At 36.6% G+C, this 13,422-nt stretch overlaps 2 protein-coding genes across 2 annotated transcripts; both read right to left on the reverse strand.

Annotated features, from left to right (window-relative positions):
• Window positions 1-445: 445 nt before the first annotated feature.
• Window positions 446-1,958, reverse strand: LOC145780510 (uncharacterized). Its single transcript, XM_082592128.1, has 3 exons — window positions 1,871-1,958; window positions 1,371-1,476; window positions 446-806 (listed from the first exon to the last, which is right to left on the reverse strand). Exons 1-3 carry the CDS (start codon window positions 1,930-1,932, stop codon window positions 633-635), a joined length of 342 nt encoding a protein of 113 aa, XP_082448254.1. The 5' UTR covers window positions 1,933-1,958; the 3' UTR covers window positions 446-632.
• A 6,270-nt stretch (window positions 1,959-8,228) lies between these two features.
• On the reverse strand, window positions 8,229-10,629 carry LOC145780819 (uncharacterized). The gene is made up of 4 exons (XM_082592461.1): window positions 10,591-10,629; window positions 9,256-9,347; window positions 8,756-8,924; window positions 8,229-8,375 (listed from the first exon to the last, which is right to left on the reverse strand). Exons 2-4 carry the CDS (start codon window positions 9,315-9,317, stop codon window positions 8,262-8,264), a joined length of 345 nt encoding a protein of 114 aa, XP_082448587.1. The 5' UTR covers window positions 9,318-9,347; window positions 10,591-10,629; the 3' UTR covers window positions 8,229-8,261.
• Between the last annotated feature and the right edge of the window lie 2,793 nt (window positions 10,630-13,422).

The following is a 13,422-nucleotide window of genomic DNA, read 5'->3' on the forward strand; positions in this document are numbered from 1 at the left end:
TCTCTTATCTAATTCTTTTGTCTTTTGCTGCTTAGAAATAGCGGAGTGCTCTTGCGAGGTGTCGAACCGAGATATCCTGCGTGTCGCCCTAGCGCTTTCTCTAATCTGCCACTCAGTCGAGTTTAGTTGGTGACAATCTAACTTGGTTGATTTTCAAAAACAATTGTTGCAATGAAGAATCTTTACTGGAATCACATTTTCTGAAAAATCTTGAATATTTCCATTTGAAATGCAAACCTTAAGAAAGCATTTCTGAAAGATCTACGATGGTAACTTGGAAAGACAAAAATGTGGAAACGTTATTGCCATGCTGTTCCTGGAGTCCTGCACTTACCTGACTGTTTCATTGCAGCAGTGTAGCCATAGGCGAAATCTACTCAGGGAAAAAAAATTTGAAAGTCTCTTTAACTTTTGCTGCAAAAAATTAGCTTCCATCCAATAAATAATGAAATTTTTATTGAAATCAAAACGCAAAAAATCAAACAAAACAAACAATACAAATTTGTTGCAAAAATCTGCAAACAGTTCAGAGAAGTCTTTGCACTAAAGAGAAAGCTCGAAATCCTTGTCTTTGGTTGCCTTCTCGCAAGTGATTTTGCCTCATCTGACAAATCCGAGTTATCTTCAGTTGCCTAGAGACGATTTTCATCAACATTACCAGCACTTCTGGGTGGTTCAACCTGATTTCTAGCAAAGAATTTTTGACAAGCCTGGAGTGTCATTAAACCACAAATCCAAATCAATACAATCAGGAAAATCACACAAAAGGACATGAACAACCACTTGACTGTGCTATCCAGCTCTACCTGAAATACAAAGGTTAAAGTTTTTTTAAATTCTTGAAACTTGGACCGAACATCAATTTCAAGCTTAAATTGAAAAGCGCTTTTTTATAACACGTTTTTGAGTTCAGAAAGACAAAACTTTTATACAAAAAAATGAAACGAAGTAATGAAAACTATTGATTATATTCAAGCCATTCTATGTAAACAACTTGATTGAACCAACAAATACTTGCGATTACGTCACTTTCTGGAATGTGGTCAGAGAGTGACAAGAGAATGCGGTCAGAGATGTGGACAGAAATATGGCCAGGCATGTAACTACATCAAATCGCTTTGCTTGCTGTAAAGTCTTATTTGATCCTCTGATACGAGACACGTTGAATGAGTTTCGTTCGTTAGTAAAACAAAGTTTGATTGCATTGAAAAAGTAGTTGATTTAATACGAAAAAAGTGATAACCAAAATACAAAACTTTAAATGGTATTGTCAAATGTGCCGTATGAATGTTGGAATCATTGAAATATTGTCCTATAAAGTTTGCTTCTGTTGCTTGTGAAACTGCTTTGTGCTTATGACATATTGTTACCTTTGTTGTAGGGTCGTCATCGCTATCACTATCATTAAAGGTCACGGCTTCTGCATATCCACGGGCGTACATCATTGTCGTATTGCCGCGCGAACGACCAAGAGAGCTGTTAAAAGTTTCATAAAGTAAAGGTTCGATCTGTTCGACTAAATTTTGTTCTTTAGTTTTCATTTTATCTGAATTTCATTTATTCTTTCGTTATTTATAGAGATCACCAACAAAGTAAATCTGCCAAGACAATTGACACATACTGTATTTGACCATCAACAATTATGAAAAAATGAAAACAAACGTTTGATTTCGTCGACGCACTAAGTCTTTAGACATGCATCACGCTACCAACTAAGCAACACGTCTGCCACGTCACAAGCTCTGCAAAGTTACTTATTGTTGTTGACATTTGCAGGTTGTTAAGCATTGAATAGCTTTTCTAAATTTTAAAATTCCCGATTGTGCACGAGTTGGATACAACGGTGGAAGGAACACGTAGAAAAGCTTACCTGTAGATTAAGGAATGCAGTAAAACTCCAAAAAGAAATTTCAAAATAAGAGAATTCATCATTTGCAATAAACAAACTTTCAAAAACAAAAATCTGTAAAAAATTTAACGATAATGGTTTAATATCAAATAACACCAAACAGCACAACCATATTTTAAACCTAAAGCGAAAGTCAGTCGAAATATAAAGGTGTATAAAGAGTAAAATTGGTAAATTACAAACTAAAGAAACTAATACAGAAAAAAATGACTAGATTCTTTATCCGATTTGTATGATGATTCAGACTGAACTGTAAAATCGTTCAATTCAGTAAATCATTGTCAGGACCAAAGATTCGAAGTAAAATTTAACATGCCATAACAAACTAAATTGAATGAGGTTGAGGGACCAGACGAGATCAGTACTGAGATGTTAATGACGACACTGGAACATGGACGTGTGGATGCAAAAAACAAAGCACAAGAGTGGCATAAAATAATCATACAATGCTTGAGTTTTACTAATGATAGAGAGATAAAGAAACGAACATCCATTCCACTAGTTGGTTGTCAGTTGCCACTCTGGAGAAAATAATTAAATTATGAAATTATACCAACCATTTAAATAAATAAATTAATAATTTAAACATACAATAAGAAAACACAAATACCAATATCATATGAAATACTTCATACAATTCATACAAAGCACTTTTGTAGCATTAATAGTATTTATTGTTTAAATACCAATATTGTATTATTAACTAACAACTAATTGTCACTGTCAACTGTACGACATAAACTCTTCAATGTTATTGTTCCAAAGCAACACCAACCGATGTGAACAAATCAATCTTTGCAAGATCATATAAAAGAATTAAATAGGAAAATCATCGCACAATCAGCTTGACATATTACCAAAATTCTACTACGCATTATCATGAACCAAATCAAGAACAGAATCCCCTTTGAAATTGCTGAAGAACAGTATGGATTCATGCCAGAGAGTGGCACAAAAATTTAAAGCCTTCACTTTGATCAAATTGCAGTAATAAAGGTCAATCACAACATCAGCGATTGGATATTGAGAAGCATTAAATTCTCCGATGGTTTGAAGATGAAGCTGGCATAAATGTTGGGGAAATTAATTTCAACTGACTGAACCTGAAACCGGAGATGTGCTGACGACAATGTCTTCAAAGCACATTCCGAAGAATATTTGCAAAACAAGGAAGTAGAAAAAATAACAAGTTTAGAATGAAAAGATGTAATTGAATGGTCATCATTAGGAAAGAGAAATTCCGATTTGCCGAATTAAAATGAATAGAATAATTATAAAACTAATGAAAAGTTTCCGATATCTCGGAACAACAATAAATTGAGACGCAAAAGATGATAAAGATTAATATCCTTCTCCACAAGATGCAAGGTGTTAAACTTACCCAGTACTTAAATACAGTTCAGAAGCCTGGACAGAATTATAAAATATTTTTAAAGGCATACTAAAGGAAAATTTCAAACCGGAATTAAGCATTAAAATGAGTAAACTGAACATTCAAGAATACATTTCAAAAACAATTACCCAAAAAAATTTGTTTTCAATGGCGCTGGAAAGGCCCAAAGTCCAGTGTTTCATTTATTTTCATTTTTTTCAAAATTACCAAAACGTGCAAACACAGCTCAAGAATACGTCATAAAGTCCAGCAATAACAAAAGCCACGTTACCAATCTGATGTTTTGAGCAAACTGTCTGCTGTTTTGATGTTAAAATGTGCTGTTTTGATGTAAATACATACATAGCCTACAGTCAAATCGCCCGCAGTAACAATTATTGCGTGATCGGTTGATTGCTAGACTTTATGACGTAGACTTTATGACGTTCTTTACAGTCGCACGCTTCGTTGCTCAGGCCAATTTCGTTTTGAAAGCTCTGACAAAAGCACGCGCACAATGGTGGTCAGACCGCAATGGGGCAAAATTTTATTGAAAATCGTTTTATGGCAGCATGTTAAACACAAAGAACGTGGAAAATCGTCAAGTCAGGTTTTTCCTTTAATACCCCTTTAAAGGATGACATTCTGAAAAATGCAAAGAATCCCTGGACTGCCAGAAAAACTAATGAAAAATATAAAAAAGCAACTTTAATGTTTGACACGTGCTTCGAAAATGAAAAATTAATACTTAAAACAAACTAAGAAAAACTATGACTAGGGAACTGTGTTCCGAAAGCTAGCGCAACTTACTATTGCCACAGCAAACTCGCAGCATCAGGCTAAGACAGATCGTTTAAATCTACCTTGTGAAGTAAGAAAAACTACATCAGCACAGATCTACAGCAAAATGATACCATTAAGAGACTTTGAAATTTTTCGTACAATGAAGTAGGATAATGAAAAAAGATACAAAAATCAATCTTCCGTTCCCACAGACGTTTTTTTTTAAGGTTTGGTTTGGGTGACCTCTAAATAGTTTTAAGAGACCGCAAGTGTTTCATTTAAATACCAAAAAATAGCCATATTTGCTTAAGATATAGCGAGAAACAACCATTACTTTTCTACTGTAGTTGCAAGTCCAAATTTTGGGAAACCGCTGGAGAAACGGTCTCCCAACACCTTAAAAATAAAAACAGAATGAAACAGGAAATCTCACGATGTCTCGTTGATGATGCTTCAGATAGGCCTATCGGTCATTTTCGCTGCCAATCACAAACTGAAGTCTGAGAATCGTTGGTCATCTTCAAAGACTACAAGCGAACGCCATCACCACATGTAATAATTAAAATCTAAAAACGCTTTAATAACTTTAGAAATAAACCAAAGTTTGGAAGCTGCCAATCTACATCACTTAACAACATGGTTTTCGATGACTTTTGTTTGGCTGGCTCAAAAATGTAATTCAAAGTTCCAAAAGTCAAACCTACCTTGCTGCCTATTGACTCCTATGCTTTGCCACATCTTTAACACCAAGTCTGAAAATTATAACTCTGTTCAGGCATTCTGTCTCCTGCTTCTGGTGGTTTAGGCAAGTTCTTTTTTATTTTTCTCGAACGTTTCAATTTATACATTACCGATCAAACTTTTGCAGCGCTTCTACCCTAATCCCAATTGGCAAGGTCCGTATTTTTACATTGATTTAACGTCTGCAGACGTTTGCTAGCTGTGAATGAATTGGTTTGTTACAATGCTTGAAGTTACAAAGCCACCACAGTGTTCCAGCATTTCATCCAGAAGCATTTGCGGCTGCGCTGATGTACTGTACAACGCGCATTGGCGCCTACAGTTGTTACGTATTGATTATATCATTGCGCACAAGCAGGTTTTGTATGACGTCATTCCAACCAGAAATTTCAAAACTTCAAGTTGAAAACACTGCTTCAGAAATTCGTTTTGTTGCTTCTTGCCAGGAGGTAGTCTTCCACATCCTGGGGAGAATGCATTTTATTTTTGATGCCAAAGGATGATCCACTGTTGATATTCCCTCTCCGGAACACGATGCTGTACTTCCTGCTTTCAAAACGGAACAAATGTTCAACAAAATATTTACCAAAAATTATGCCTTTTTGATAAAATGGTGATTTAGAGAAAGGGTCTGCAACCACCAGACCGCGACCCGGTGCCAGTCCGTGAGACTTTTTTTAACAGGCCAAGCAAACCCAACTCCAAATTGTTACAAAAATTGCAAACTGTGTTATTTAACTGGTCTAGTGCTAAAAGATCAATTTTATGTTTAATAATGAGTGAACTTTTGTTGTAAAAAATTACTCCAAACAAAACCAAAATTTTATGAACATTTCTTCAACGACAGCAAAACAACAGCCAATAAAACAAAACTGCAAGTGGGCTGGGCACAACGAACACACTGCAGAGTGTCACTTATAATAATAATCTCAAGATGAGAGCAGTTATTGCTACAACACAAAGCCAAGGTTTCTAACATTTCGGTGACTGAATGAGTTTTAATATATGAGCAATTGTGCATGTACCAAACATATGTATTTCATTGATGGCTGTTTCACAAAATAATACCTGCACCAAACCAGTTAGAAGGCTACGGTAGTGCAAAAAAAAATTGTCAACCTCTGACTAAAAGCATGAGCATTGAATCACATGCTAAATAACTACAATGATATATTTAGTTTATATTTTTGTACCACACAAACAACGTACAATTCCCAACAGGCTTGATGTGCGGATCATTAGATTCTGCCATGGTCCTTCGCACCACGTTTGCTGGATCGCATATTGTGGCTGGAATTGTTTCTTCGTCTCGAGCATATTTAAGACAAAAATGATACAATGATGTCATAATAAGTGAGCACACACTTTTCTTTTGATTGCATCTCGATCCTGGATTTATTCTTGTTCGTCATCGCTTCATTTCTAAAGGTTCGTTCTTCTTCCAACTTTGTTTCTTTTTTTGCATTCTTTGAATGTCGGAAACTTAAATATTTAAGAATTTGAGGTTTGCAAGGAATCAAATTGAGAACAATTGAAGACAATGCAACACACCTCACTGCAACCGATCGAACTGACCCAGTATCGCTTCCACTGTCGCTCGATCGTGCGCTCGCTCTTCTGACGTCATTGTCCTCTCGCTTTCCAGCTCCATTTGAGCGTGATTGGCTAAGGCAGCTTTTATTTAAAAGCTATTATTGGATAATAATGCGCAACAGCAATCATTTGGATAATTATGACATTGATAACACAAAAATTCCGACTTCAAACTTCCTCTGTTGGAGCATCTGATCTAATGTTTCTCAACCTTTTTTTCTTTCGAGGCCCATTTCTGTTGCACAAAAATTTTGTAGGCCATTAACATGTTATGGAAGGCAAAAACTGCCACAAAGGTTTAATACCAGCAGAACATGTTTCAAAACACATTTATTCAACTTAGCCTTAGTGCGATATTTGCTTCTCGACATTATTGATCAAAGTTCAATTTTGGAAAAGTTGAAGAGAGCTCACAACACATCAGCTTCCACATCAAGTCGGTTTTGAGCCTTTGTGCTTATCTGCTCCAAAGCGAAAATCCTGCATCACACAAATGCGTATAGGCTATTGCTGAAAGGCAATAGCCCTTTGATGCCTTCTGCACAGATGCGCTTTAATCGATAAGGTCTCGAGCATGTCTACACAAGCAAAGTGAAACTTTATTCTTCTCATTGAATCAAGCAATTTTTTTTATAAACATGCGGCCCACCTCTAATGTTTCCATCGGCCCATCCAAAAAATCTATAATTAGCAAAGCTATCCTCCCTCTGGCCGTCCCTCTCTGCCATATCTGATGAGTTGTCAGAATGCAGTTGCCTTTTTTCCACACGCCGGTACCCTTCTTCAAACGAGCACCAAAAAGTAACACACACACAAATGATCTAAAATCAAATTTTCTCTTTACCAAAACGTGCTAGTTCTCGAGGTAGACCCGCCACTACCTGGTCTGCTCCAACATCAGCAAGAGGAAATTTGAGACAAGTGGATAAGCTTGAAGCAGCCAATAATCTTTTCTATACCCACAGATTACCATCTATTGCGATGGGTCCCTTTGGTCAGAGTAAATTCCTCGCCTCCCTGGTAGGTATTTCCCCTGAAAGTATGGTGTGCCTGTTGAGTGTTTGGTTCTGTAGATGACTCCAGGAGATGACGCACTAATGATGAGTGAGGTAACAATTCTCTTTTATATGGAACAAAAAATTTAAACCTGCAACGTGTAGTGATATCCACCTTGAACTCTGAGAGCTCCACGAAAAAACATCCACTGGTGGAGTACCGCTAATCTAACCCTTTGTCTAGAAATAGCCTCATGCTCTCGAACAGTATGGAACCGAGGTCCCTCGCGTCTCGCCCTAGCGCTCTCATCAATCAACTACTCAGTCGAGTTTAATTGATGACAATTCAGCCTGGTTGGTTTTAACAAACGATCGTTGCAATAAAGAATCATCACTGGAATCACACCTTGTGGAAAATCTTAAATATTTTCGCTTAGAGCTGGAGCTTTAGTTGATCATAATGAAACCTAGTTGTGAGAAAGCATCCACCTATCTCGGCTTTGAGCACAGACCTTAATTCCACGATAGCTGTGAAGCGGCCCGGCGAAGAAAGCTCACTGGCAAGTAGTGAGCGTATTTGTATCGTGCATGTCGCTCAAGCGCACAGCCGCACACCCGAAACGATTGCATTTGACAACAAGCGGATAACTTTTCTATTCATCAACGTTTTGCCAATGAATAATATAAAATAATTTTTATTTAAATCAAAACGGAAATTTAAGAAACAAAGAATATGAAAATTTGTAACATCTGATTGATTTGTTTATTAACGACAAAACCTTCTACTTGAAGTTACACAGGAGATTCATAAAAGCCAGAGCCTTCCTGGGGAATTTCTTCTTGTCCTGTGTTTTGTGTTGAGGTTTCGTCAAACCGCACTCGAGCCTTTCTTGCATAAATAATACAATAAACAAGCAAACACTGCTAAGATAAAAACTGCGAAGCCGATTTGGGAAATATTGATGTTGGACTTGATGACTTCCTGAAAAATAAAAAGGATAAAGTCTTGAAGCTTTTCTCCCACGTCAATGTCTAGCTTGCAATTAAATGTGTTCTTTTATTACAAATCTTTTCCTATTTATGAAAAAGGAAGCGCTTAGCCCAGACGTGGCCAACTTGCAAAAGCGAAAATTTTTATCCTCCGAGACATTCTGAAAGATTCGATTGATCCAAGTAACAATCTCGTGACCGTCTACCAGTTAACAGAGACGTGGCCAGAAAAAGCAAAATAATCCTATTGCATTAAATAACTATTTCATGCTTTAAGGAAACATACAATTCTGAATTGTATCAACACAGAGTATTGGGATGGTTGCTTCAATCACAAAGAAACAAAATTGAAACCTTTACATCTCCACTTACCGCCGCATTTTTTGAGAGCATGTAAATTTTGTGATGTATGACATGAGCGAAAGAGTGATCACGATGATCGTCAGTGTGATGATGATGATGATGATTGTTGCTCACGGCGTCTTTATCTTCATGTGAGTACATTATTGCTGATGGATTGTTGCTAGCACGATCCCAAAAGCTGTTCAAAAAAATTAACGTTTAATTGAGTTAAGTTTAGATCTGTTGACTAGTTCTTTTACAGTTCAACAAAGTAAATCTAACAAATTAAGTAACAGATTCTCAACCTCCAACAATTAAAAGAAATAAATAAAAACGTTTCAGTTTTGTTGCCACACAAAATCTTCGGACATGCATCACGCTGCCAACTAAGCGACACCTCTGTCACGTCATAAGCTCTGCTAGGTTACTTATTGATGTTGACATGCATTGAATACATTTCATAATTTTTGAAATTCTCGCCTGTGCTTGGGGTGGATACAACGGTGGACAAAAAACGTTGAAAAACTTACCTGCAGCTTAAGGAATGCAGCAAAACTGCGAGGAGGAATCTCAAAATCAGAGAATTCATCATTTGCAAGAACAAACTTTCAAAAACGAAAATCTGCAAAATTTTAACCACAACCGTTTTAAGATCATATGACACTAAACATACCCTGGAGCAAATTGCGATAGTAACCACTACCCAGTAGGTGCAGGGATAAGAGTAAAACTAAAGAAATGTGCTAAAGCACCGACCAAAACAAAATATGATCATGAAAGCTATCAACAACCGACTATCAAGTTTCAACTACAACAAGAAGTGCTGTTAAATTTGGCTGAAAAAATTATAGATGATTGTTCCACTGAAGAAATGTTCCAGACCTATAAAGGAGGCAATCATGTGTCCGTTGAAAACACGTTTCGCAGCAGATGGAAAGCCAAAATCCAATGAATGGATGACAGGTGAAAAAAGAAAACAAACCAAATAAAGCTGAAATTGAGAAAACTAATAAATTAATAAAACAAAAATGCATTGAAGAAAAAGAAGAGTTTCTCAACGTGACAATGCAAAGAAGTTAATAACACGTCTAAGCGACCTTCAGCAAATATATTAACATAATGAAAAGAACTGTGCATGAACGCCTAAACCTGGAACAGGCAAAGAATAACAACAAGCAGTGTAACTTAATTGAAACCTTGTGTGATTTTATCAGATCATCAGAAGTAACTAGGTTTCCCATCTCTGTCTGAAAATAGTTGGGTCTTTGCCTCTCTAGATTTGCTTCATCAACGCGTAAACGTTTGTTCACTGGGTTGGTATAATGCAGACATGTTGTGTTGGAGCTTGGAAGAGAGTGCTACCGATGTGTCGTGAAATACAGACGGCAGATCACATATTCAAGGGTTGCCCGCTGTATAAACCTCCTTAAAGTATGGAAGGTCTAGTCTCCATTGACAATGACATCAGTTAGTGACTAACCGATGGTTGCCCTGATATATAGCGACAACACGAGAGAAGGAACATATTTAAATAAAATTGAGATTGAAAATAGGGTAAGCTCTTTCTGGTGATCCTAATGAGGTGAAACAGTCTGTTAAGGCTTCCAGTGAATAGTAACTAAATTTGAGTAATTTTCTCTGCTTAGGTTTTTTGCTTGTCATTGAGCACTTTTTGTAGTATTAATAGTACCGTATTCATAGTTTAATATAAAGTAATATATAAATCACAAAGTGATCAACTCAATCTATTCTAAAATGTAGTTAATTTACTGTTGCTTCCAGACCAGTCCACCGTTTTGAAATTTTCCAAAACAAGCCGTTTATTTTTTGCAAAAACAACTTGAGCAAAGAGGTGCTAATCTTACCCTAGCTTTTTCCTTCTTTCAATAAATGTCTTTTCAAAACCTATAGATTCCTATGCTTTACCACATCATCAACATCAAGTCTGAAAATCATAACTCTGTTCAGTCTCTCTGTCTCCTGCTTCTGGTGGTTGAAGCAACTTTCTATCAAACTTCTCTCGAAGTTCTCGTTCTATAAATTACAAATTAAACTTTTTGCAGCGCTTCTACATTAATCCCAACCGATAAGCTCGATCTTTTTACATTGAGTTAACGTTTGCAGACTTTTGCTAGCGTTGATTGAGTTGATCATTTTTACAATGCTCCAAGTTACAAACCCACCACAGTGTTCCAGCGTTTCATCCAGAAGCATAATAAACAAGACACGTACCAATCTCTGACGTCATGTCAAACGTCAGAGGGTTGTGACGTTCAAAGAAACTACAATTTGATGAAGTTTGACTTAAAATTTCACCATCTCTGTGACGTAGTGGTTTGTGTGCTCGCCTCTGAGTCGGTAGACGTGGATTCGACACCTGTCGGGTCATATCAAAGACCTCAAATAAAAAATGGTGTGAATCTCATTGATGCTTGGCACTCAGCATTGATGAATGTATTCGGGGATATAATGTATTTCTGCTGCATTTTCTTGCGGCTGCACTGAAACACATTGTACATTGGCGCTGGTGGGTTGGTTCACGAGCATTTTTAGATAACTTCACGCCAACCTGCAGTTTCGAAAGTTAAAGACGTTGCTTTAGTGATTCCAATTGTCTCTTCCTTGCCAGGAAAGAGTCTTGCACATCCTATAGAAAAAAAAAATCTTTTGTGGTGGTAAAAGTTAATCCACTGTTGCTCTTCAAGCTCTCAAATACAATGCTGCGCTTCTTGCTTTCGAAACTGAAAAAATATTGCGCAAAATAATTTCTAAAAGTTATGTGTTTTTTGGTGAAAATGGTCATTTAAAGCATGCGCATTGAATTACATGCTGGATAAGAATTAAAATGGCTGTCTGGGATGCTAGATAAAAATTACAATATATATTTTGTTTATATTTTTGATAACACACAAACAACATACAATTCCCAACATGCTTCATGTGCAGATTATAAGGTTCTGCCATGATCTTCCGTTCCATGTCGCTGTATCGCATGTTGTTACTGGTATTGTTTCTTTGTCTCGAACATCTTTAAGACAAAATGATACAATGATTTCATAATAAGTGAGCACACACTTTGCTCTAGATTACATCTCGATCTTGGATCTCTTCTTGTTCGTCATCGCTTCTTTTCTTAAGGCTTGTCCCTCTTCCAACCTGTTGAATGATAATTGCTCTTCCTCAGATCTTCCAATCGCTTTTTCTCTTTAGACATATTCTCACCTTATGTGGGAGCTTTGTGCGTTATGCAAATTTGATTCTGTTGTGGCTTTTGTTGCTAGTATATTTACTTTAATATAAAGCATATTAAAAGCTTCTCATCGACATGACTGAGGGTGGTTGCTCAACTTGAAGACCGTCATGGTCACCTCGCAGTTTCCTATTGTGGTTACTTGATAGCACGACCGTGTTAACCGCTCCTGTGTCCCCCGGCCGGGCGGTACGACAGTTTATGGGCCGCTCATTTTAGTCTATTGCTTTTTGATTGCTCAAGAAAGAGAACAGCTGCTACAGATGCTCGTTAATCAACAGCTTAAATCATGCAAAGCCGTATCTACCGCAGGTGGGAGCCCAACTCTGTCTAAGGGCCCACTTACACTTAGTTCGTGCGATGTTTTTCGATTTGTAATTTTACATATGCCATTTAATGAGCTTTTTTTTCATTTTTGCAAAATGTTCTCTTTGGCTTTGCTCGCTCAATCACATTTTATTCACCTAACCAGCAATGTTGGGCATGTATAGTTGCAGAAAATAGATTGAGAGGAAAGAATTTTTGTGTCCCACAAAAAAAAGATGTCATATTTCGAAATAAATAATGCTCACTCAAATAGCCTAGGTAACTAACAATTAAATTGATAAATTTCAGTCTTAATGGAGATAGGCTATAAACTCAAGTGCAATGTGCCTCGAAAACACTATCGGTGAAGGGAAGGTTAGAACACCTCAGATAGATTTTCAAAGTTCTAGCCTACTGAAAGGCTGTGCCATGCTAGGTTGCCTAGCCTACAAATTTTCAAGACATAAATTTTTGAAATCATTGTGTGGTCGAGAATGAAGCTTCTTTGAAATGGCAGACTAACTTTAATTTAAAGCCAAACAAAATTCTATCCAAATCCAATTCTAACTTGATGAATTTGATTACACACAAAACGTGCAATGGATAACAAAAAATATTATTGCGCCGAAAATGCCAAAAAAGTGACCAAAAGATTATATTTGTCAAAGTTTTCAGGAGCCAAGCCCTCCACACTATCTAACCAACTATAATTGTTTGTACATTAAGTTTTTCACTGTCCATTTATCTCATAAACTTTGGGTTGTTAAATCTCTGGTCTTTCCCAACTAATTTCGAGATCCGTTGCTGCAGTGTACATTTACGATTTTTCGTTGTCAATATGATCGTTATGCGTACTGTCTCATTTAATGTTCAACTGTTTTGATATTACACGGCAAATAAACCGATCAATCAATCGTGTACTTATCTAATTGGCAACACTGCTGCAATAGAACATGCGCAAAAACAAATCAAAGAAAAACTTTGACAGTCTTTTGGATATCTACTGCAAAAATTCAATCCAATAAATAACATATCAATTTTATTTAAGTCAAAGCAAAAACAAATCAAAAGAAAATAGAGAATAAAAAGTTCGTAGAAAGAGCTCCATCAGATAGTTCAGTTAAACGACTTTGTACTGAAC

Source organism: Aplidium turbinatum, chromosome 12 (genome assembly GCF_918807975.1).
Source record: "Aplidium turbinatum chromosome 12, kaAplTurb1.1, whole genome shotgun sequence".
Classification (NCBI taxonomy): domain Eukaryota; kingdom Metazoa; phylum Chordata; class Ascidiacea; order Aplousobranchia; family Polyclinidae; genus Aplidium; species Aplidium turbinatum.

What these genes read in the sequence shown, in the direction of transcription:
- LOC145780510 (XM_082592128.1), bottom strand. Translation starts at nt 1,932, where the DNA reads ATGATGAATTCTCTTATTTTGAAATTTCTTTTTGGAGTTTTACTGCAT. An exon ending in CTGCATTCCTTAATCTACAG is followed by an intron (nt 1,477 to 1,870) that starts GTAAGCTTTTCT and finishes AACTTTTAACAG; the next exon opens with CTCTCTTGGTCGTTCGCGCG. An exon ending in ATGACGACCCTACAACAAAG is followed by an intron (nt 807 to 1,370) that starts GTAACAATATGT and finishes TTTGTATTTCAG; the next exon opens with GTAGAGCTGGATAGCACAGT.
- LOC145780819 (XM_082592461.1), bottom strand. Translation starts at nt 9,317, where the DNA reads ATGATGAATTCTCTGATTTTGAGATTCCTCCTCGCAGTTTTGCTGCAT. An exon ending in CTGCATTCCTTAAGCTGCAG is followed by an intron (nt 8,925 to 9,255) that starts GTAAGTTTTTCA and finishes TTTTTTGAACAG; the next exon opens with CTTTTGGGATCGTGCTAGCA. An exon ending in TGCTCTCAAAAAATGCGGCG is followed by an intron (nt 8,376 to 8,755) that starts GTAAGTGGAGAT and finishes TTTATTTTTCAG; the next exon opens with GAAGTCATCAAGTCCAACAT.